Here is a 24,620-nt window from a genome sequence, read left to right on the forward strand (position 1 = left end):
GAGCTTCGTAAGGCACGGGAAGAGAGAGCCGCGGAGCGTGAAGCTGCGAAGCAGAAATTGGAATTAGAGGCACGGAATTTAGAGACGGAGCGTGAAGCTGCGAAGCAGAAATTGGAATTAGAGGCACGGAATTTAGAGACGGAGCGTGAAGCTGCTAAGCAGAAATTGGAATTAGAGGCACGGAATTTAGAGACGGAGAAACAGAAATTGGAGTTAGAGGCGCGGAACTTGCAGCTACAAATAAGGCTCATGGAGGGTGGCGCAAATCCTCCGAGTGACCATGGAGAGCGTAGCGTCTCATCGACCAGCTCCATTAACCCGCACAGCCTCATACCACAGTTCAATGAAGCGCGGGATGACCTCGATGCCTACTTAAAGAGGTTTGAGCATGTGGCCACGGGGCAGGGCTGGCCAAAAGAAAAGTGGGCAACGGCGTTAAGCTTGTGCCTTGGCGGCGAAGCACTTAGGGTCTTCGGTCGGCTCTCGCCTGAGGATTCCGTGGATTATGACAAAGCGAAGCTTGCCTTGCTTCAGAGGTTTAGGTTCACCGCGGAAGGGTACCGAGAGAAGTTTCGCCAGAGCAAGCCCCAGGATGGAGAAACGGCCTCACAATATGCTGCCAGATTGTTTAGTTTCTTTGACCGTTGGGTCGAGATGCGGGGAGAAGGCCGCACTTTTGAGGTGGTTCGTGAAATGGTCGTGAGCGAGCAGTTCCTGAACAACTGTCATTCCCGTTTAGCCCTTTTCTTACGTGAGCGGGAGGGCAAGACAGTTGCCAAGCTGGCGGAGGCTGCCGATCATTTTCTTGAAGCACAGCGGCAAAATAACTTGTTGTTTTTCAAAGAACAGGGGGAGCATACGATGAATAAAGCCAAAGACGAGGTTTCAGGTTCACAATCTCGCCTGCGGTGTTTTCTTTGCGAGAAGACTGGGCACAAGGCGGCGGATTGTCGGACGAAGCCGAAGCAATCGTATTGCACCTGGTGCCGCGAGGTAGGACATGATGCCCAGTCGTGCAAAGCTAAGAGGCCAGGAGACCGTGAGGAGTCCTCCTGTTGCATGACACCTCGATATTCACATCCCGATAACCCTGCAGAGGTAACGTGCGTAGAGGGCCAGTTGGGGGAGATGGTCTGTCCTTCCAACCCGGTGGAAACTGCTATGCCCGTGGGGAACGGTGAGGTGTTCGGCCAGCCTGGTTCGGTATTACGGGATACGGGCAGCACCGGTATTGTTGTGCGTGAGTCTCTTGTACCGCCAGCGGCACTAACAGGGAAAAAGGCTACATTATTCTTGGCCAATGGGACCCGTGTAGAAGTTCCGGAAGCAGAGGTGGTGATTTCTTCTCCATACTTCTCGGGTAAGGCCATCGCGCGCTGCTTGTCTACACCCTTGTACGACATTATAATAGGCAATGTCCCCGGGGCTAAACCTCCATTCTCGGTCGACCCGCCAGTTCTAACTGATCAGGCAGTTTCCCTTGCCATGACGAGTTCGGTCGATGTTCCTTCCCTTACGTTGACAGCAAAGGTTTCAGAGAGTAGTAAAAGCCCCACTCTGAACACACTCCACTTGTCACGGCCGGAGTTTCGCCTCAAACAGGAAGAAGACCCGACCTTAGAGGTGTGTCGCAGGAAGTTGGGGCAAATATTTCGTGGCAAGGGACAGACCGCCCACTCCTTTGATACAGATGACGGTGTTCTTTTCCGGTCGTACCAAGTGTGTCCCGGCCAAGTCGTTGAGCAAGCGGTGGTACCGAAGGGCTTACGCACGCAAGTTCTTAAGTTGGCACATAAGAGTGCATTATCCGGCCATCATGGAATACGGCAAACAATAGCTAGGGTGCTCAGTGAGTTTTACTGGCCCGGTGTACAGGCTGACATTAAGAGTTATGTCAGATCGTATGATATGTGTCAGCAAACTGTGTTGAAGGCAAGGGAGAACAGAGTGAATAACATCGTAGGACGGGAACATGTAAAATCATGGTGGAAACCGAGGTCGGTTTGGAGAAAACGGTTTCACAAAGGAAAACGGAAGTACTAGCCGAAAAAAGTTCTCGCGACGGTGAAGTGGTTTGATGTGAACAATGGAATACGGAAGAATGTAGCCCACACCTGTTGTTGGAATTGTTTTTGTTTGTTCATGTTTGTTTCTGAGTGTCGGCTATCTACTTTTTATGCCTTCCGTGTTTCTTCGCCCTCTATGGACGCTTTACGTTGACTTTCCATGTGCTCTCTGTGCTGTGTGTGCGAAGGTCTGAGAACGCTTCGAACATTAACGACCGTCGTATTGTGTGTGGTGTGTAGTGTGCGCGCTGTGGTGCGGTGTTCTGTGTTGCGATCGTCGAACGCGTCTGGTGTCGCTCTCCTGAAGTTGAGTTCTTTCCCTTGGAAAAAACTTCCGAAGAGGGGGCCTTCTGTAAGGAGATAGCGCCACCCAGCGGCGTTCGGGAGGAGAAGAAGACAAAGCACGAGGAGCGCGTGCGGAGGGGAACGCGGGGCAGGTCGAAGAGGATTACGTGGCAGAGAAGAGAAGAGCGCGGTGGGCGACGGACGTGGACGAGTTCTGCTGGCTCCCCGAGTTCCGGGCTTGGGCCTTAGGCGCAGACGTCCGGGCCACCAGACCTGGACTTCCATCGTCGAGAGCCTCAACCACCAGGCCCAGGCGCTACTCTTCTCCGTCCATCCGTCAGCTGCTCCACACAGGCCACCTCTGGCGCCTACGTGACCTTTTTCCGGGATACCAGACCTGGGAACCGTGCCGGGAGCCCACGAACGCTGACGCTGCGGTAGCAATTGCATCGACGTTGGAACGCCAAGAGACTCCTTGACTGCCCGACACCCAGCCAGTCCTCCCCGCTCGTTGCTCGAATAAGAGACAAGTAGTGTGACTTTCCTCTTTGACTTTCTTTTCCCTGTATTGTCCGTAAGCATTTTGTTCTGTTCCCCCGTGTGTTTTTCCCGTGCGTTGCTGCCTTGCTTTCTTGTTCCTTTCCTTTTTTCTCACTCATATTGAAATTGGTTTCCTTTCCGATAAAAGCCGCCTCGTTTATTGTTTGTACTTTTGTGTTTGTTTAAAATAAGACCTGCAATCTCCCAAGATCCTCACAACGTGTGAGCGGCACGGTGGTTTTGTAGCCGCGTGCTCTTTTTGAGCAGTCTTATATTTATCTTTGTTGTAAGTAAACTTTTGAGATTTGCGCCAAGACTTTTGAAGACGAAAGTAAGGACAATCACGTTTAAAGCCAAATTGTGCGCGCGCCATGAGAAGGATATATATCGTTGCAACGCCAAGCGCATGGTCGGGCATATCTCGACGCCTCAATACTTCAAACTGTTAAGGGATTGAAAATTTGTTCAAATCATGCCGATCTGAAATTAAGGGTAAGGGGACCGAAAATAGTTCTTGACACACAGTTCGGAATAAAGAGAGCCCGACGAGAGGGTTTAATGCATTCACTGGTCTTGTCATTCTTATATGCGACCGCTCATCAGCACTGGCAGCATTAGCGGCGCCTCATAGATGCCACTCGATCGGCCTCGCATGTTCTAAAATAAACTGGCCCCACGTCGTGACAGGAGCGCAGGGGAAAAGAAAAAAAAAATAACTCCAGTGAAGCAGCCGCAAAGACCACAACCCACACCAAGCAACGCGCGCATAGTGCATGTAATGACCCTTCATAGACTGTCGGTCCGGGGGCTCTCGAAAGCACGATGGCCACGTGCAGCACGCTGCATTGCCATGCTTCATCATCGGTCAGAACAGGTAAGCTGTACGGCCGTTGAATAAGCGTGTACTACCGGCAGTTTTGTCGCACTGAAATACGAGATTTTGACGGGACCGAAGTACCTTTCTGTAAATGGCGCAGATTTGAATGAGGCGATTTATGTGTGTGTATAGTACACACCCTACATACCTCTCGGGCAATAATGGCCCTTAGCAGATAAGAAAGGTCAGAGCAAGAAAAAAATTTAATCTGACATTAACAAGTGATGCGAATTCAATCAGCCACTGTTCTGTTTGAGGAAAGATAGGTCAGAAACGGTAAGAGAAGACTGTAAATCGAATTTACCAAATATCATTTTAATCATTTAGGGTCCTTTTTTAACAGGTAAATACCAACATTACCCAGTTTGTGCACCCAAAGCATCATCATGAAAACTGGGTGAAACCCAATTCCTGCTCAAAAAGTGCCTTCAAGAGAAATGTAGCCACGTGTTTTCCATGTCATGAATTACCGTGGAAGAGTTTCCTTTATGCTCTTTCACAGTGCAGTTTAGGGAGATACCAATTTCACTAACTGCCAGCGAGAGCCAAGCACTACAGAATCTGCCTAGTTTGCTGTTGGTTGGAACCCCAGTAGTGCTAGGACGGTTGCCTAGCCCTTTTGAAATACCTACAAAGACCATTCAATTAAAAGCACCCAGATTACAATATTCAGCAAGAGCTTTCCTAGCACTGTCAGTGAGGTGGCAGTATAGGTAGAAGCATCCTAGAGTTCCTGTATATGCTCCCGCAGGGAGCAGAGTTGCGCGAAGGTCCGCCATCATGTTCTAAGCTGTGCGAGAAAGCCACTTCTCGTACGTACAGGGGCTGCGTAGCTCGCTGTGTAGGGCGCTTGGGCTTTTTTTTTTCTCCTTTAAATAGATTGACTTGATGGCAAGTTTCTAAACGTAACGCTGAAAACTAATCTGTGATTTGCCCAGGGTGTGCATACAGCACGAAAAAAAAATCGCCAAAGGTTAACAGCAAATCGTAATCATGACAAACGACGAAAAAAGACTGGAAACGGCCTGCGAGTTTTTTTTTTTTTCTTTCTGGAACTAGTAATTTCAGAAGAACAAGCAGTTCCGTTCCAGATGAGACAGCGTCTGTCCCATCCTGTCTTCCTGCGTGCACGTCTTAAGAACAAAAAGAGTATAGCGATGAATTACTTTTTTTCACAACTAGCACAGCCGTGTGTTCTGTACGAGTTATGCGCGGAAAATACGAAAACGCATCTCTCTAGAACCACATTAAAATAATTGTGCAAGTTGTTGTAGGCAAGCAGACTAAAGCAATGGGAATGCATTGAACGAGGCGAGTCTGACATAACGAAAAAATTAACACTCAATTGCTTGCCCAACACATTTCACAAAATGTACCCCGTTGCTAAATGCAGTGATAGTTCAGATATTTAAAGGACCTTGAAAGTACTCTTACACGTAGATCTTATTTAACTTTCCTCATTTTTTATCGAAAAGCAGTATCGTTTCACCTTAGTTATTAAATTGCAATAGTTGTTGATTACTGTGGTAGGTTTTCGTGCCTGCTTCATCCTTATTGCTCGGAAAAACTAATTTAATGTTCCGCTTTGCATTTTTGTACTCCTTCTTCGTAGATTCGGCTTAGTTCGCAGTATCAAAACATTTCGCGACTCCTGGATTTTTTTTAAAGCCGGGGTTATAGGCTGATTTGCTGTCTTCTAGCTGAAATTATTCGCGGCATCAAGATTTGCGACACTTGTTTACATGCCATTTTTGCCTATCCTATCGTCACATCTCTCACTTAATCCTTTTTAGATGGTTTTTAAGGGCATTTTTACTAAGAACAATACTTTATAGCGTAGGCAGACAAATGGTTTAGGGGGGTTTAACTGCCTAAAGCGACTCAGGCTATGACAGGGAACAGTACATGGCCTCTAGAATTTCGGCTCCATCGAAATTCGACAGCCGCGGCCGGGATCGAACCCGCGTCATTCGGGTCAGCAGCCGAGAGCTATAACCACTAAGCCACCGCAGCGGCTGCATAGGCAAATTAAATGTTTATGCAGGTGAGACTGGCATCGAAATGTAGCAAAACTTTGCATGGAATTTGCTTCTTGAACATTCATTGTCCCTTATATTTCACTTCGAACCATCACTACAGAAGGCTCGAAGCAGCAGTAGAGTAAGCAGAGCCTGCCCTAGTGAAGGGCCAAAGAGTTGCAGATGCAGACTGTAAATTCTGTACAATTTTAATGCAGTGATATGCTACAAATACTGCTTCGAGGGACAGGTATAGGCTCACACTAGTATCCATAAAAAGGGCACTAAGTGAAAGCTATAGACAAACAAGATTTTCGTTGCCTGTTCCTTATTTGATAATGTGTGTAAGTTAGAAAAAAAAACGTGATTTTTTCAAGGTAAACAAATGTCGACAGATGAAAAATGTTTTTACCAATATAATTCTGATTTCGCTGTCGAAACAGGCAAATGTTGGTTGTGATGGCACTGGTAGATCGTGAAACATGTTAGAAATTTTTATTTATTCATCAGTACTGTAAGCCTTTCAAAGCCGCAAACAGGAGAGGTTCATTCTCAAGAGCCACTTGAGGCGCCGACGCACTTCGGCCGCCGACCTTCCACATGGCACTGCGTAAAACGCTTTGCCGTTTCCCTGTGCGATTGCTGCAGTTTGGCGCACTGCACCCAGTCATAGCTGACGAGTGCATCCGTCACTGCCACTTCAGAACACCAAACCTGACGCCACAGGTGTGCACGGAAAACAAATGAATGTAGCCGACGGCGCGGGCACACATGAGGCGTCGAGCTGACAGCTCGCTCGGCGCTGCACCTGTGAAGTCAGCTTCTCCGCGGAGGGTTGAACACACGACGTCACGAAAATCATGTGACCGCCTCTCGGCGAATGGCGTTCGGAGCGGCGAGGGAAAACAGACGCGCAACTCTGCTACCTTTGGTAGCATATACAGGAACTCTAAAGCATCCCACACCAAGGGATGGTGCAATCAGAAAAGGCGCTACCTACCTGTAAAAAAAGTTGAAATTGGCCCCTCCTATGCATTGAAAGTACATGTGCAGCGCCCACAAACATTCATCACCTGATTAACATTTCCACTGGGACTTCAGTACCCTTTTAGCAGTAGTCTCGGAGCAGCTTGTCAGTGAAATTTATTTTCCTCACTAACTCTGCAGCATTTTCTGCTGCAGGGGCACGAACAGAAAGGCAATATGCGGCTCTGCAGAGGAAACAATGTGGTGGCTGGGTATGGTCTCAACCTACTGTTTTGTAACATGGTTTGTCTATAGGGCCAACCATTTGTTTGTAATCTATTCATACGCTTCATTAATCACTGACAAGGCATGTTGGTAGGAATGCTTTATTTGGCACAGCAGTTCCGGCAGACATAGGTCTATTGTCATTCTGCTTGTAGGCCAGGGTGCAGACTTGTGAGCACGTTCTTGAGCCAGTAGCCTGGAACGATGAACAGGTGCCTGGGACCAGAGAACGCCACGCCCCGCAAGGTCGGTTGCTGCAGTCCCTCCACTAGTGGCAGCCATATGCAGGGTTGGATGCCATGAAAAGAGAAAACAAAAGTGGGCAAGCTCAGAAAAGTAAAATGCAACTAATAAACCACTAAGAGAAACCCACAAATTCACACAAAAAAATGGAATGCATGCAAGAGAGAAAAAGATTAGGACATCTCCCAACACACTATCGCAGCAGCCTACACACTCCTGTAGAGGCCTTGTGCATGGACATTTGAAAGATCTTAAAAAAAAAGATAAAGGCAACATTGTTCAAGATGTGCTGGAAGAACGACACACAAAAAGTGTGCACAGAGCTCAAGAGAGAATGAAAATAGTCAAGACAAACAACAAAAGGGTTTCACTGGGTCAGACCAGTACTAATTAAGAGGATCAAATTATCAGGTATCAAGTCTTGGCAGTTAAGCTTGGCCAGCCAGCAACACTGCTGCATTTCCTTTTGTGGCTCCCGACACTGGCGGCACACAGGAGGTCAAAGGCTCCATATGCTAAACCCAAAACCTATAATGGGGAAGGGAGGGGGACACCAAATTTTTTCGTTGTCGTCTTTGTTTCAAACATTGCGTATTGCCCCAGGGCACATATACATGCTGCACGATTGATATATGCACCATAAATAATTTACTATCGTGTTACTTATACTGAGCGGTTTCGCTTTCTGATCGCCGGGGTGTGTCATAACGTCACTCCCAAGGAAGAGCAGCAACCCTGGTCACGCGGGCTCCAAAAGTAGAGACAAAGGAACTGCTGCGTTGTCTGCTCTCGTACACACGCTGTGCATAGCAGGGCTTTTCGAATTGCCGGCCGGTACTACGATATGCTTAGCAAAGACAAGCGGGTGAGGGGCAATGTCGAGTTTTGAAACCAAGCAGCTCACTTGGGACAATCACTGTTAGAATACGCGATTTGGCCGTTGTATTCAGCTTTGTATTCAGTTTTTTTTGGTGATCTCGCACTGCATTCATAAGAAGATAAAATTTGTTTTGTACAATGCATTTTTAAAATAAATATTTGCTTTCCTTGTGATCTAGATGCCAACTGAAAGCAGCATCTGCTTGCATTGGATGAAAATGCTCCCAGTGCAGCGCATTGGTGCTATCCACATTGCACATAAAGTATGAATCCAATCCCACGCAAATATCTTTCCGCGTGCGTTACATCGTCGAGTTTCCTTGCGGTGTGGATGGAATAACAAAAATCTGCGGACAAAAAGACAAAAATGTAGCCGCTAAATGCATTCCTGAGTTAAATATGCTATCTAGGCGAGCTGGAACATTCAACAAAGAAAATTAAAACTGGGCGTCCAGCAAGCTACTCATTTTGAATTCCCGACGGTTGAAGCGAGAAACATAGTGGCGATAATAATGGACAGTACCGTATTTACTCGCGTAATAGGCGCACTCGCATAATAGGCGCACCCCTAGTTGGGGCGCGAAAAATCAGATTTTTTTATTTCCGCGCATAATAGGCGCACCCCGAACTTGGCACTGTGATCAATACTGTATTTACACGATTGCAAGCAGACGCCTCGCCACCCCCCGCTTCCCAATCTTTATTTTAACAAAGTTTTTGCTGAACTGACTACTAGTCCCTACTAGTGCTGCTGCCGTCGCAGCTGCTGCGGACCCACAGCACGTACAACGACATCGCGTAGAACAGCCGCACACAGTTTTCAGGGATGCTCACTTTAAACGTCTGTTTGGAAAGCTTCATCTCCAGCCGGAAACATTCCCGACTTAGGCCCGCGAAAACCTCGGCGCTTGGAGTCGCGTACGAAAATTTAGGGACGCCGCAGTCGCAACTGCCGCACTTCTCGGCCACGTCGTATTTTCCGACCTGCCGCACGCTTGCCGTGTTAGAGAGCAAAGGGTGCTTGCCCGTCGAGCTAAAACAGCAACGCTCCACGGCAAAGCCATAAACCACGATAAGTATCGCGCTACCGCAAATCCCGGCACTTGACAGCAACAACAACAACAAAAAAAAACGAGCTGGAGATGCTGATGGCGATATAGATAGCGAAAGCTCGCGGCGGAGGAAAACGATGATGATGATGATAAGCTTGGCCTTGGGCGCCCTCCGTGGGCGGCGTCTGGAAGCTCCTGTGCACGTGCGTGGCCTCTGCGATCAAGCGCCCGTTGCGCGCAGCCGGAGCCGATCGCGGAGGCCTCGGCGCGTGCATTCCAAAGGCTATTCCCGCGTGTGTCGTGGAAAATTTCGGTGCGGCCCTTACACGGATCTTCTTTTTTTTTACATTTTCTTCGCGAAAGCGGGGTGCGGCCCGGAAATTTTACCCCGCGTAATAGGCGCACCCCGAACTTTGAGCCGGATTTTCTGGAAAAAAAGTGCGCCTATTATGCGAGTAAATACGGTATACATGATCAATTCACAGAAAAAAATGAAGCTGCATTGAAAAGAGATTTGCTTCCCCTGTTCGAGAAAGCTCCTTTTACGAAGTCCATCTCTTTATTATAGGTGGCTACCCTTTCCTTTATTCTTCCCAGCATTTGACGTTCTCTACCAAGTGCGTGGCAACGTCAAATTTTTCGTTTTGAAGCAGACAATAGTAATAAAATTCAGAGCAAATACAACTGAATATTCTAGAGTAGTTCAGATATCAATACAGATAGTTAAAATTACAATACAAACATGTTTCCTCAAAATGCAGCAATGAAACCGAGTATTCCACACCAATATTTTACTCCTCATAATATATCACGTCCTAATGCTTATTGAGCATCTCAATGAATGAGGGGAAATCATGTAGAATGGTACAATTTGCCTGAAGCATAACTGTGAGCAGGGAAAAACGTGACAGCCTGAATTTGTAAGCTGGCAAGTGGAGATGCTCCTCTTGTCACAGTTCACACTGAAAAGGCGTATGACCTGATGTGGCACACTGCTGAGAAACAAAAGATTACACAAAAAAACAAATGAACAGCAGCTTAAGCTACAACGCGAGTGAGAGCTTTAACAAGACTACGTCTTCCACGCTGCCTCGTGACACCTAGAGACAGCTACAACCGTGGAATGCTGTCCCAGATGCATCATTCTTGATGGAACATGGCCCGCTTAACTCTTGTGTATGGGTTTCACCACACTGGAATTCCTTGCCATAACAGGCCCACAGATGCTGGCACATTTCAATTCGGAATCTGTGCAGCAATTTCGGCAGCTGTTTTCCTTCTCACCAGACGAGAAGTGCCTCAGTGATCTGGACTCTTAGATCTGGAAGTTTCTAAAAATTATGCTCACAAGTTTCTGCTCTCTTTTAATGGTTCATAAGAGTGGTGGTCATATGTGCTTTTACAGAAGAAACAAAGAGCACCACTTTGAGAAAATGCTGGAAAACTATCTAAACGAAACACTCCACATGCTTTCAGGGGATTCATAAACTGCTCATTGTACTGCCAGAGATTATTTCAGGCTTTCAAAGGTTGGTTTTTCTACCAGTGAAAAGTACTGCCCTTTCCTGCCTTTCTAATGAAGGCACCCGTGCTCACTCTGGCACCCCTTTCGACAACAGCAATGCCACAGGACAAGCACCAAGAGAATTCCTTGTGTTTGGCGCATGATAGCCATAGTTGCTTATGCGCCATAAAACCCCATGTAACTAACCAAGAGATTTCGGTTTGGTTTGGTTTATTCGGGTTTAACGTCCCAAAGCGACTAAGGCTATGAGGGACGCCGTAGTGGAGGGCTCCGGAAATTCCGACCACCTGGGGTTCTTTAACGTGCACGACATCGCACAGTACACGGGCCTCTAGAATTTCGCCTTCATCGAAATTCAGCCGCCGCGGCCGGGATCGAACCCGCGTCTTTCGGGTCAGCAGCCGAGCGCTGTAACCACTGAGCCACCGCGGCGGGGCTCCAAGAGATTTCCATAAAAAATATCAGCTTTCTATGACCTCATCACAGCTCAAACCGCAGAGAAACTAGCCTCTATTTGTTTGCTTCTGCAATGGCCTACAAGATTGACGAGGCCCGAGAGCAAGATTTCTCGATTGATTTTGATGCCACGCTAGGGTGGCAAATTTACTGTCGAGTCCAGGAACCTGTACAGAATGAACCAGTATATACAATGCTCACATCATGAATGACAAGAAAAAGACACCTAAAACAGACAGGCTGCCATGCCTTATACATGTTCGAAGCAAAAATATGCCACGCCAATGTGGAGAGTGCTAGGCACTCGCAGTACCGTCGAAACTTGCGGCAGACCACTGCGTTAATTTCAGTCAGTCCTTTTTTCTAACTTGGCCACTTTCTTGATCGTATCCCTCACAATTCCCTCATTTCTCCAGGTAAATAAAATTCCCCTGATGATTCAAGGTTGCTACACACCCTGCAAAGCCATCACAGCCCTTCAGAGAAATACAGTAGAACCTTGCTATTTTGTTCTTGGTTCGTGTAATCTGCCGTATAACAAACGCAAAAATTATGCATCTTACGCTATTTTTCTTCACAATATAAATCCTGGATAAATTTCTAAAACAATTCCCCAGTGTACATGTCCATAATTTCGTCAAATTCTGATGGCATGATCCATTCAGAGACTAAGAGGAAATGCCAGCCAAGCTAGTCATCATTTTTCGATACTTTGCCCAAATGCACCTGAGCACTGCGGAGAAGGCTATGAAAAAAAAAAGCAAGGAGACAAAGCATCTTAAAGCACTATATAGTTATATCTGGTATCGTAAGCGGATTACGCTGTAGTTCAACTTTCAATATCACACTACAGGCAGTGCAAGGCATAAACAGTGAAAAGGTGATGAGCGTACGCAGCCCAGCGCTTGCTCATTTGTGAACCAGGACATAGTATGAAATGGTTGCAGTTGTAAAATAGCAGCCACAAGTGGACATGCAGGCACCAACCTCAATGATCTTGCAGTCAATGGAAGAGTATGGGTGCCATAGCCCTCTATCATCCCTCCACTTCCACAGCACTGCATCAGTCTGGTGGGCGTTGGGCTTTACAAGGAGTGAGTCCACCACAAAGATGCCATCTTGGGACAGCACTGGCATCAGCTCTCTGTGAATGGAACATCACACAAGTTTCACAAAAGCGAAACAGCAACATTTTAAAGCAACATCCTGTTAACGGTACTGCCAATGAATCACACCATTACAACCAGCAGAGGTGGTGGTGGCATGCTTTTTCCAAGTATATTTTCCAAGTATATCGAACCCGCGTCTTTCGGGTCAGCACAGCCGAGCACCATAACCACTGAGCCGCAGTTCAACCTCGCTGATAGAGTCCTGGTGCATACGCTCAAAATTGCAAGTAAAAATGTTCCATGGAGTTATACTCCATCTCTTCCAGTCAATACATTCCCAGATTACACAATTTCTTAGCACCTACACTCAGAATGTAAACAAATTCTAGTCACATAATACATTTAGCAACCAACTGCACATGTGCAAACAGAAGTGTTTTTGAGAGCGATGAGTACAGTAACTTCTTCAGTCTACAACATACTAGTATAATCAGCCAACCCGCCCAGCAGACAGTTTTACTGAAATACTAAAAGCTCTTGATTGGCAACTACAAAAAATTGAAAGCCTTCAATTGCAGCTAAAGCAAAATGCACTCCAATCAGAAATGGCCACAGTTACAAAAGGCAGTGGTAGAAATTCCACAAAGTGGATTTGGAAATCCACATCACTTACGCGATAAGTGATGTGATCTCGTAGAGCTCTTGGGGACTCCTTGGAACAAGCTGAAACAATGGAGGAAAAGAAGCACATGGTTAGAAATACCTTAAGAGCAGCGGCGGCTCCTCCACACTACACAAGTGCAATGGGACAAAGTATCTGAAAACGCCAAGGTTGATGGACTGGATGTGCCATGAAGCTCCCGCCCCATGAAAAACGAAAACATGGAAAGAACTTGCAAGCGCTAGAAAAGGACCTTTCCAAAATTTGTGCCAGCACACACACACACAAAAGTTTTAATGAAGTGAAAGTGCCAATAAATGCCAGGGATTAGGAAATAGTGCAAAACCTGGACATAGAGACAATCGTGTGCAGACCAGCAATCAAATTTTTCGAAGCTGCTAATTCAAGCTTCTTGCATAATAAACAGCACTCGCAACATCCAAGAAAAAAATGGCTGAGGCTTAGCTTAGGTTAAGCCTAGTCAGACGCAAAGCATATTGTCGCCGAGTTGCATATCGAGCACGCCGCTTGGCTAGACGTTGTTCACGCTCTTCATCAGTCTCTGTAGCACGCCGCAACTTTTGCTTCTCAGCAGCCCTGTGTCCAGGAGGCATCTCTATCCCGTGTACGCCTAGCAGAGGCAGGCGCACCCCCTTGTATACCGCCGCTCCAGCATCACGTGTTCACTACAGCGCACCTAGCGGCAGAAGCAGGAAACACATTGGTCGCGACGCCTCGCGCGACGGCGCGAGCTGGGGCCCCGTTTCTCCTATGTCGTTACGTCACGCATCACGTGGTCCTCCTTGGTCGCGACGGCTCGAGCTGGGCCGTTTCTCATCTGCTGTGACGTCACGCATCACGTGGTATGACATGGGAGGTCACAAAAGGTCAATGGTAACGACACCGCCGCGCTCGAGGAGCTGGGTTGGGCTATTTTAGTATGCTTCGCATAAAAATAATAAAATAAGGAGACAAAAAAAAAAGGGGAAGGTGGCAAAAAAATTTGCAGACACCATCGCGTCAGGATTTAGCATTCATTGAAAAGCAGAGTGCAATCACCTTGAAATCAGTGGGTGGCCAAGCGTCTGCCTAGGGAATTTCTCAGTGCCCGTAAGTTCTTACGCAAACAATGATACACCACCCAGCTTGCCATATGTGACAATGCCCATGGGAAAAATGAATATTACACATCACACAGCATGTGGAGAGGAGGGAATGGCCACGAGCATTTTGGAGCAGTCTTTGTAGCAAGCCAAAATTCTATTAGGAGCAGATTTCCAGTTTTGTAGCAGGTGACCAATACTGAGAGAAGGTAAAGATACGGATGTGCCAAAGTTTAAAAAACTACTGGCTGCACAGTTTTTTTTAAAATGCATATGATTTAAAAGGAAAGTTCATGAGTGCTTTAATGCATACGCCACACTGACATAATAAGACATGTTGCTGACATGCCTAGCCTACTTGCAGCTGCTTGACGCATCTGGAAAGAGAACTCTTCCCTCCCATCGCAAGGAAAGGGGGGTGCCAGCCTGTCCCCACCACACCCGAGGCTCGTCACTAACCTGTTTGCAGGTGCTGGTGTACGAGCAGCCACGACCCTAGCCATGCAGATGTGCCACTGCTATAGCTACTGCTTATCGCTGTCACATGACTTGGCCTTTCTGCAGCAGATTTCAGTTTTCCTCCATGCGCCGCACCTACCACTGCTGCGTTGCTGGCTGATCTGCGCCACTGTGCAGCTGTGGTACAGCCCCATCTCACTGCGTTCTCATATTACCAACGTTTTCATGGATAGCGTGCTTCCTAAATGAAATAAGCTGCAGCGTGTCTCACATCAGGGCGAAGCTCTCAGCATTGACAGCCGCGCTGCCTGTGAAAGGCTCTTTGCAGATGTTCTGCAGCAGGATGGCGGTGTCATCATCATCATCAGCCTGACTACACCCACTGCAGGGCAAAGGCCTCTCCCATGTCTCTCCAATTAACCCTGTCCTTCGCCAGCTGTGGCCGCCGTATCCCGGCAAACTGCTTTATCTTATCTGCCCACGTACCTTTCTGCCGCCCCCTGCTATGCTTGCCTTCTTTAAAGACCCTTAAGGACCAGCGGTTATTTTGCCTTCGGATTACATACCCTGCTCAAGCCACATTCGAGGCTGAACGGTAGCTATGCAGTTAAAAGGTTTCGTGTGCCCATTTTAAAAAATTGATCAGGAATCATTTTTTACCAGGTAATACCCCTGTCACACTATCAAATTTAATGTCATTCGAACCTAATGGCATTCGATGCATTGAATGTCATTTGGTCTCTTCCAGTGCTACACGGAAAAAAATAATGTCATTCGAAAATGATGGCATCGACGATCAGTGAAAAAAAAAAATAGTCCAACTGAACGACATCAGCGCGCATAAAAGATGTTTGAAATTGTTGTGCAGTGTTTCAAAAGCGGGTGAGAACATTTATGTGCCGTATTATAAGCTTAAAATATTATTTCCGGCCATTCTGCACCATTTTAGCCAACGAAAGCCAAGCCAAGTACAAAGTCAGCCACAATCCGATAAATGTAAACGAACAAAATGGCTGACATGGCGGCGCGTGGAGCTTGCAAATGACTTCCAAAAGGTGAACTGCTCAGTTACGTCTTTAAGTACCTTCGAGCTTAACGAACATGGCACGTCTACCAACAAGAATCACGCAACCCAAAATGACCGACGGTCGCGGGAAAGACGCTGCTTCACGCTCGGCCGCTGCTGTTGGCTGTGCTGAGACCGAGAGTAATAGCTATCCACGACAGCCTCTAGTGTGAACAGATTCACACCAACGTTAAATCTTTATCATCAGAACTAAATAAATGCACTTTCGAAGTTTCGCAGTGTGCACATTATTTTTTCGCGTCGCTTGTTCCTGCTGCGTATGTGGTGTCCAGAGTACACATTCGATTCGAGACCGAATGCGAATGAGTTCCCCTAAATCATTCGATGGCGAATGTCATTCGAACCTAATGGCATTACATGTTCCCGTGTAGAAGTAGATTAATGACATTAGGTGCTAATGTCATTCGATTCGAATGACATTAAATTTGCTAGTGTGACAGGGGTATAAGTGGATATATTCAGGCCGCTTTCAGTTTGGGCTTATTGCCGCTTTGCACATAGTTTTTCTGCAGTGCTACGAGGTACGCCTTAATGAGGTTTCACTGTACTTATGAGTAGTAAGGTTGCTGAATTTGATGCGTCTCAACGTGAAACCTGAACTGACTGATACACCTCCTGCAGTGAGGCCCATGACCCAAGTGCAAAAGTGAAGTTCTGATCTACTGCTATGCGATGTATTCAGAACAGGTGCTGCCCTTGATGGCCTCACAGATAACTTTGACAACAATGGCAACACAGACATCAAAGTTTGCTCTCCACCATTGGTGCCATGTTTGCTGCTGCTCTAATGTCATTTTCCACAGTGACCCACTCACAACTCGCCTCAATCATGACCGCGGTGCCAAACCAGCAAACAACCCATAAGTGGTACTGTGCGGATGGATCTTATGGCCATGCCACTGCTCTAATTACATCACACCACTTTCTCTCAGTCCCATGGCGACATTCCTAGCAAAGGTAGGAGAGGGAAGAAGATGGAGCACCACAAAAGCCAAATGTACAACAGGGACACAATGCAGTGGCCTCGCTCAAAGCTCTTGCCCAGAGCTCAAACAGCACAGGCATGTCTGGCTGAGCTTACAACTTTTGTCACACCCAAGTTGACAGCTCACCAGCCACACACACCGCAACAATCACACACGCCAACAGTGCAAGATCTGGCGATATGATGTTAAGCCATCTGTGCTTTAACCAACCCGAAATTCTTACCACTCAGTCCAGTGGATGACCTCGGTTCTCTCCGGCGATACACCCAGCCATTACTGTTCACAGCTATGGTAAATTATCATTTCGACCTCTCAGATTCCCTCATCAAGAGGCATGAGGGCAATTGATTATTGTTTGGTTCTTCGGACCAAGAGGCATTAAGGAATAACTACAATTTCTGGGTAAACGCTCCCTGAAGGGGCCACAGAAAAACCTCCACCAAAGCTGCAAATTATACTGTTTGAACAGAAACTACTTTTTGTTGTTTATTTATCAGTTTATCTGTACCTCAACGGCCCAAAGGCAGCATTACATAAGGGGTGGGCCGACATGTAACCTCCTGCCACAGAATTTCACAAAAAGCACACTGAAGAGCTACACTGCCCATCCCCATCCTTGAGGCTTTTTTTCCTCTCATAATTCCTGCTGCACTGGAAGCCCTATGTTGGTGCTTGAACCTGAACGCCACACACCCATAGGTGTGCCGCACACATCCTTTATCAGCATAGCGCCACATAAGATCATGACAATGCCGCATTTCAGGTCAAGAGGTGCAAGTACACAAAACAGTAGGAACGAAACGAAAACACTAATGCTGTGTGAGTCATCCCTGTGCTCCATCTTTTGGCTGCCTCAAAAAGTGAAACTACAACAAATATCGACTTTAACTTGTGGGGGAAAAAAAAGAGACAAACATAGAAGGAACAACACAAATAACGCCTCGTCCTTGTCTTTCCATGTGTTCTTCAAATATGGGAACTACTCCCTCGTTCAGCTACCTGTCCTACCTACATTTGCCTGTGGCTTCTCGCCTCTGCTTGTCTCTAGGGGCACAAACGTTCCCGGTTTCACAGCAGGAAGCCCACTTTCAAAATTATAATTTGCTAGATCCGTAACAGCCGAGTTGCTTTGTTCACTATACGGGCAGGCTTTGGTCACCTGGGGTCTGCAGGTGAAAGCCACATTAAGAGTTAATGTTCCCTCGTTTTCTTTTTGTTGTCAAAAGTGTCCCGCCTTTTTTTCGGGCGCACGCTAACCATGCCTGTTTTACATGACCAAAAGTTACGTTTGGCCGGGCTGACAAAAGGTACAAAAACATACTCAGCGCATATTCTCTTCTGTCGAACTGCACTGAGCTTTTGAGCAGAACTCAGGATAAAACAGACGAGTCTCACCTTTAGGGCCTTTGTGTCCACTGCCGGGCAAGCGGGCTCAGTGCTAGTCCTGGGTGATCTGCAAACACAAAATATTTGGGCGCAAGGAAGTTGACAACGAAATGCCGAATGTCAGATAACAGGCAGTCACTCAATACTTGCATACCAAAAGACAGAAAGAACAGAGAAATTGCTCACGGGCAACACGAGCGCGCGCAGCACACACCGACCGGCCATACAGATACTGCAAGCAATGCTTGGCTCGGCTCAAAATAAATCAAACAACAAAAAAATGGCCGGACGTGACGTCGTTTTTTTAAACCGGATGCGACGTCACGGGTGGAAATAACGCTTGCGTTATTTCGACCGGGTCGCAGGAGACACTTCCGTAAACCAAGTGAGGCACCTTCTAGCATTCTAGCACAAGGGGAAGACAATGAATTACGCATTTTTTGCTTCCTCTAGTGTCGATGGAGTCGAAACACAAAATTCGCCCATGTGCTGTGCGATGTCAGTTCACATTAAAGATCCCCAAGTGGTCGAAATTATTCCGGAGACCTCCACTACGGCATCTCTTTCTTCCTTTCTTCTTTCATTACCTGTTTTAGCCCTTCCTTACGGTGCTGTTCTGGTGTACACCGAGGTGTGTGTGATAGTTAATGCGCTATTTCTTTTCCTCAAAAACCATTCTTCAGTGTCGATTCTGGGCGTGAATGCTGGGCATTCGGACACACAGCTCCTGGAGCCGAAGTCGATCACATTTGATGGTCGCATTAATATCTTACAGATATATATATCTGTTTATTTTAATTTATCTGCTGCATCGGCTTTCAGGGATGGCGACATGGCATGGTTGCAATGGAAAAGCGCCCTTGATCGCAGCCTGCCAGCATATATATTTTGGCGATAACCTTGAATTACTTGAATTACGCAGTTACGGTGCTGCCGACATACTCCCATTTTCCGTTTCTTAGAATAGAAACCGAATGTAATCTAACCGACCTACCTAATCATGTTCCGCCGCGGTAGCTCAGTCGTTATGGTGCTCGGCTGCTGACCCGAAGATATTTCTAGTTCACTATACCCGAAGTAGTACGCGGCTATACGATCCCGGCCGATGTGGTCGAATTTCGATGGACGCGAAATTCTAGAGGCCCGTGTACTGTGAGACTTTACTGCGCGTCAAAGAACCCCAGGTGATCGAAATTTCCGGAGCCCTTCACTAAAGCGTTCCTCATAGCGTCACTTTGGGACGTTAAACCCCACAAACCGAATCCAAACCTAGTCATTTTGGCGAGCAGATGACACTTGTGAAATATTAATTCGGAATGGCGCGGTGAGCTGCTACTTTTCCGAAGAAACACCAAAATATAACTTTTGTGTGGTCAATATTGTCCGGACGTCTGTGTAATGCACCCGCGCTTACAGAACAAAATGGCTGTTCGCCAAGAAGTAATTTCTACTGAATGCATTTTCGCGCAATAAAAGCGCTCACGACAGATATGCAAGCACCATTCACCTCTTGTTAACGCGCGTAACTAAGCTGTAAAGCAACGTTTATAGACAGCTGTAAAGCGCATATCACGTTACAACTTTTTTTTTTTTTGACCGCAGCGCCCTCTGCTGCTTTCGTCATGCAGTGCCTCAGGGCAGCGCCTCCTTTATACTAGTATATTCTAGGCACTCGCGGCTGCCGCAAGGAGGCGCTGTGTGAGTAGAATACGTAGGGGCACGAGACTAAAATCCGCCGGCAATAGGAATGTGAGGTTGTCCCTAGGTTTCCCTGTTGCATTGAACTGCATGTGTTTTGAAAGTACCTAAAAGAAGACACAGATGTCCCTAGTTGGGTCTAACCTGTCACCAGGATTTTTCTTTTGCCCTTTTTCCACTTTTGCCTTTGTCGTCAGCGCAGCGCGAAGATCAACATGCCGGGCAGCGTGCGCGGAGTTGTCGTTGGCGACAACCAGGTGAAGTTTCTCGAGAGAGACCGAATCCCGCTGCAGAATACGGTGAACGTCGTCACCTTTAGCTTCGGTGGAGCCACAACGGAGACGCTGCCAGATCTTGTCCGGGGAATTCACCTTCGGCCTCAATTAGATTTCATTTGTGTTTACGTGGGCGGGAACGATTTGTTCGTTCGAAATAGCGATACAGTGTCAACGATCGTTGCACGCCTCGATCGGTAAGCCACTTTTACTGATGTTCGTCATGGTGCGCCGCGTTTTATAGTCTGGAAGTGAAGCACTGGTGTGTGGGATCTGTTTTGTGTTTAAGGTCATATGCTGCTTTGCTGTTCGAAATCGGCGACAGAGGATAAAATTGCTTAAAACAAAGTACACATTTTGTCCGCGATTGTACTTGGTTTACTAGTTGCTACAGTGTGCAGATGGGGCTAACCTTTCTCCTTCCGGAGCAGTTCATTTTTCATGTATGCTTGTGTTGTTTGGTGACCCTCAATGCGGGAGCTTGTTTTCGCAATGCTGTGAAAGTGCAGCTTAGTGTCGTAGTTGTCTTTGAAACTGTAGGTCTCGTTCTGTATAGAACTTTCAAATAAAGCTGGGAGCTGTGCATGTCATCGATGCTGGAAGTGCTGAAGAGGCAGATGTGGAAAACACGTGCTTGCACTTTGCATTCTTCTGCATTCCTGATGTAAAAATGGTCTTGCAAAAACAAAGCATTGTTGTTCACTGCTCATGATCCAATATTTTCTATGCAGGAGATTGTGGCAGAAGTGAAGCAGTACGCAAGCCACATTTTCGTCTACAAGATAGTGCCCCGAGGGGACGAACTGGGGCGAGAAGGAGGCTGACCGCCCTCACCTGAACAGGCTTCTGGTGCGGCGCCTTTCCAGGCTAGGTGCCACAATTCTCAACTTTGATGTAAGCGTGTTTTACATTCCAGAAATGTCCTGTACTACTTATTCATAGCTTGCACTGATGTCACTGAAAGAAATTCTAGGATATGCTTATACCACTAGCTCCTGCAGTATGCATTCCACATCATTTCAGCACGGCAGCACGCTATATATCGGCAGTCCAAGCGCAGCAGTAGCTGTGGTAGGAAACACCCGACGAACAGAAATTTTCTCGCTGTGTGAGCGAACGAAGGCGCACTGAACAGAGCAATAGAGCTTGCGTGTGGTGCGCATTTAACGAGCCAACTTTGACCACAAAAACCGCTACCATCAAGTATGGGGTGCATTCTTCATAACAGGTAAATTTGCAACTTCAACTGTCGAGTATGTGACAATGGTGAAGCAAGGAAAGCGCCAGTGGTTAACCGGATGTTTTTTGTTGAAATGGTGACCACTCAAGTAGCTCTAGGAGACAAAGCTTGACTGGGCCCCATCGCTTCATGCTTTGTGCCAAGCATGAAAATTTCGCATAGTGCCAGCACACAGTGAGACAATACACAGTGAGAAGAGGCAAGCTGAGGCCCATGCAAAAACAGCATGCGAAGGCCAACGTAGCAGGGACGCTGATTTAGCCTTGCGTAGGGTGCCTTGATGCATCGTTTCATATCAAAGCAGGTAGATGACGACAATGAGCGATTGAACTAGTGGAAGCAGACGAAGACGACAACGAAGTTCTGGCAGTGTTCTCGGTGCCGCTCGGAGCTGCTCCCTTCGCTTGTGTAAATAACAATATATTCTTTCCCGCAACAATATCGAGGCACCCTAGCCATGCGCTGATCTTTTTTCATCCCGCCCACAGCTGACAGCAGAAATACATGTTTTTGTGAACTGTCTATTTTTTGCAGCAAAAAAGAAACTAGCATTTACTGGCAGTGCAATATTAACACCTCGAGATGAGCTAACCCAGCTCAAATAGCCTAAGAGTAAAGAAAGTTTTCCACTGACCTCTAAAGTAGAACTTCGCGTTCCTTGAGCTTGCATTGCTGATGAGCTCTCACCTATGCACTAACATAGGAATTGTGCGATTACAGTGATTTGTGTACTTTCAATCGACGGTCGCAAAGTAGCTGACAAAGTGTGTATTCAGTGTCCGCAAACAGGCTAACGCCTGCGCTCTTCTCTGCTTCCAGTCATGAGGGGCCAATTTTCTTGCACTGTCGAACCTTTTCCTCGTATTGAACGTGCACTGACACGATCAGTTGCCATTTTTAGCCCTAGTGAAAGGACTGCGCATTCAGAAGAGAAGACATTTCCACGCACAGAGAGCAAAGGAGTTGGTTGCAGCACAAAACGCATCTGTTTATCCACATCTTGAAGCATGCGTGGCAGCCAAGTGGTTCGTAAACATGGCCGCCATAGCAGTGATATCAATGACGTGACATCATGACCAAGCTATGTATAGCCTAGGATGGTTCACACTGTTCTCAAAGCAGTGTTGCAGATCTACCAATGCAGTGTACTACCAGCAGACAGCAATGAAGCTCACAGCTTGCATGACTTTTGCAGTGTTGTTCAACCATCTGATAGCCACTCGATTCTAGTCTCCATACATGTCATCATTTTTACATACCTCTGCTTCTTCTCGGCAGTATTGCGTACGTAACCTTCATTTCCAGGAGCACCTCTGACTTTCACTTCCTTTGTGCACGCAGATATGAGGTGCATTCAGTGGTAAGCTGGAGCTGGAATTTTAAATTTCTTGTACAGAAGGTTTAATCATGGTACTAAAATAATTACATTGCTAGTACTCAACACAGCCCTCTTTTAAGTTTTTTTTTTGCCAGTTCTTGGCAAGTGCCTATATATTCTGAGGAAAAATTATTATTTCAAATCGGTTAGCGCAGTTCATGCATTCCTGAGTGAACTTTGTTGTTGTGGGACCTCATTACGTTCCACCTCATACATTACCTCATACATTTTAAAGCAGGACTGCCCTTTCACAGAGGCCAAGATCCTCGGTCCGTGGCCACAACAGTCAGCTGCCCTCAAGGCTTACAAGGCACTCTTTCGCTTTTTGAGAGCGACTGCCTTGATTGACAGACTGTGATTATTTCCCTTTACTTCTCTCTTTCCTCTTTAACTCCCCTCATTCCCTTCCCCTGTGCAGGGTAGCCAACCGGAATCCTTTCTGGTTAACATCCCTGCCTTTCCCTCTCTCTCTCTCTCTTAAAGCAGGACAAACAACAAGCAAACTCGGTGGTGTGAGGTTGGTCGAATACAAATGATGTGGGATGCCCCAAAACTGCACTTTCTCAATACTAGTTGACGCAGTCTGTGAAGCAGTTTGTGGCGTAAAATAGTCGCGGCGGAGACTGTTGTTGGCAGCCAGTGCCATTTCCAGCTTATGAAAGCTCTATTCAGTCAAAGTTGCTGTTTTGTTATTAGAACACAGTAATCAGTCGATATAGGCATACTTCACTTTGACCTTGGTGTTCTTTTCAATTCTGTTCGCAGTCTTATGTCTGCAGCTGTATACATCAGCAGTCTTTATAAGCCATTGTATGGGTGAAAGATTGTGCCCTCTAGTTTTGCTCCCATGCAGTTACTATTTGGAATATTTCTTTCAATGAACTTCCTCTTTTCATCTGCATGTGATGAAACTGCACCTGCTTTGTCTCTGGCTACTGATGCATGACAGGTGCGTGCCAGTGGCCTGAAAAACCTTGCCATTTTTCTGTATGCCTCTTTCCTTAAAAAATTACATAGCTCGTTCAAAATATATGTAAAGGTACTGGTGTTGAATGGTAATGGCCTGTACAACCTGCCTGATCAAAATTATGCCTATTTTTCTAGCACCTCTTCCTGACAGCTCAGCGAGAGCCAAACCTGGAGATGCTTGCTGTGGATTGGTACCATGTGTGCCGTGTTTGCGGCATACAAGCACTGGCTTTTGTTTAGAGCCGGGGAGTGGCCGCCCTCTTTGGTTCTGAGCATCGTGGCAGGACTGAGGAAGCTGCAGCCCGGTTTCAAGCACCGTTTTTTATTTTATGTTGGGCCAAGGGACACCACCGTGGAGGATGTGAAGGATTCAGATTTGGGTTCTAACAGTTCTTTGAACTGCTTCAGTGAAGTGTTAGAACAGCTCTTTGAACTGTTAACAGTTCATTGAATCCTAACCTGAACCTTGTAAGTGAACAACATGAACTGGTGGGCGAGTTGGTCTGACATATCTAGTGAAGCAGCGCTACGGCACAAGGCCAAGGGAAGAAGAGGACAAACACAGCGCTGAACTGACAACAAATGTTTATTCCGGATGCTAACAGCATATATATACTCTTTTGCACCTTAGAAAAAACAAAGAAACAGAGAGCAGCAGAAAGTATCAATCCCAGTCACTTTGCGCATGCAGCTGTATCGCGTGTACATCGATCATTTGAAACCAGGAAGTTGTGCTCTTTCACCGAGATGGCAACGGAAGGAGTGCTGATACAATTTGCACCCAGCTTCATGATCTCAGATGCCTCAATAATCTCTCGTGTAAGCTTATCCTTGTGTTTGGTAACTACTTGGCTGTTTTTGAATTCTGGGTAACACAAACAGTCACGACAGTGAATACCTATGTGGCGGGCCGCGTTCTTAACATTGTTTGCATGCTCTTTAAGTCTTTCATTTAGACACCGGCCAGTTTGGCTGATGTATGAACCACCACACGTCAACGGGACTGAATACACCACGTTGTCTTGGCATGCCAAAAACAGAGGGAACAGAGGAAATTTGCTCTACATGCGTAGAGCA

The 24,620-nt window shown here is 46.7% G+C and overlaps 3 protein-coding genes and 1 long non-coding RNA gene across 6 annotated transcripts in view; 2 read left to right on the plus strand and 2 right to left on the minus strand.

The window, feature by feature from the left end:
* LOC149352890 (exosome RNA helicase MTR4-like) overlaps positions 1-24,620 on the plus strand; it is a 228,465-nt gene that overhangs the window by 152,627 nt on the left and 51,218 nt on the right. The window lies entirely within an intron of this gene.
* Positions 1-24,620, minus strand: part of LOC149352896 (uncharacterized) — a 152,754-nt gene that overhangs the window by 8,922 nt on the left and 119,212 nt on the right. The window lies entirely within an intron of this gene.
* Positions 1,181-24,267, plus strand: LOC149352897 (uncharacterized). Of its 2 annotated transcripts, none has more exons than XR_016290877.1 (3): positions 1,181-2,881; positions 20,688-20,850; positions 23,679-24,267. It is a non-coding gene; the product is annotated as an uncharacterized LOC149352897 (long non-coding RNA). The 2 variants fall into 2 exon arrangements; XR_016290876.1 differs by lacking the exon at positions 1,181-2,881 and adding an exon at positions 19,581-20,153.
* Positions 7,105-18,237, minus strand: LOC149352898 (uncharacterized). Its single transcript, XM_089585124.1, has 5 exons — positions 18,170-18,237; positions 17,993-18,050; positions 12,975-13,024; positions 12,180-12,336; positions 7,105-7,305 (listed from the first exon to the last, which is right to left on the minus strand). The coding sequence occupies exons 4-5, from the start codon at positions 12,327-12,329 to the stop codon at positions 7,105-7,107; spliced, it is 351 nt and encodes a 116-aa protein (XP_089441250.1). The 5' UTR covers positions 12,330-12,336; positions 12,975-13,024; positions 17,993-18,050; positions 18,170-18,237.

Source organism: Amblyomma mixtum, chromosome 3 (assembly GCF_055824585.1).
Source record: "Amblyomma mixtum isolate Tamu chromosome 3, ASM5582458v1, whole genome shotgun sequence".
Lineage (NCBI taxonomy): Eukaryota > Metazoa > Arthropoda > Arachnida > Ixodida > Ixodidae > Amblyomma > Amblyomma mixtum.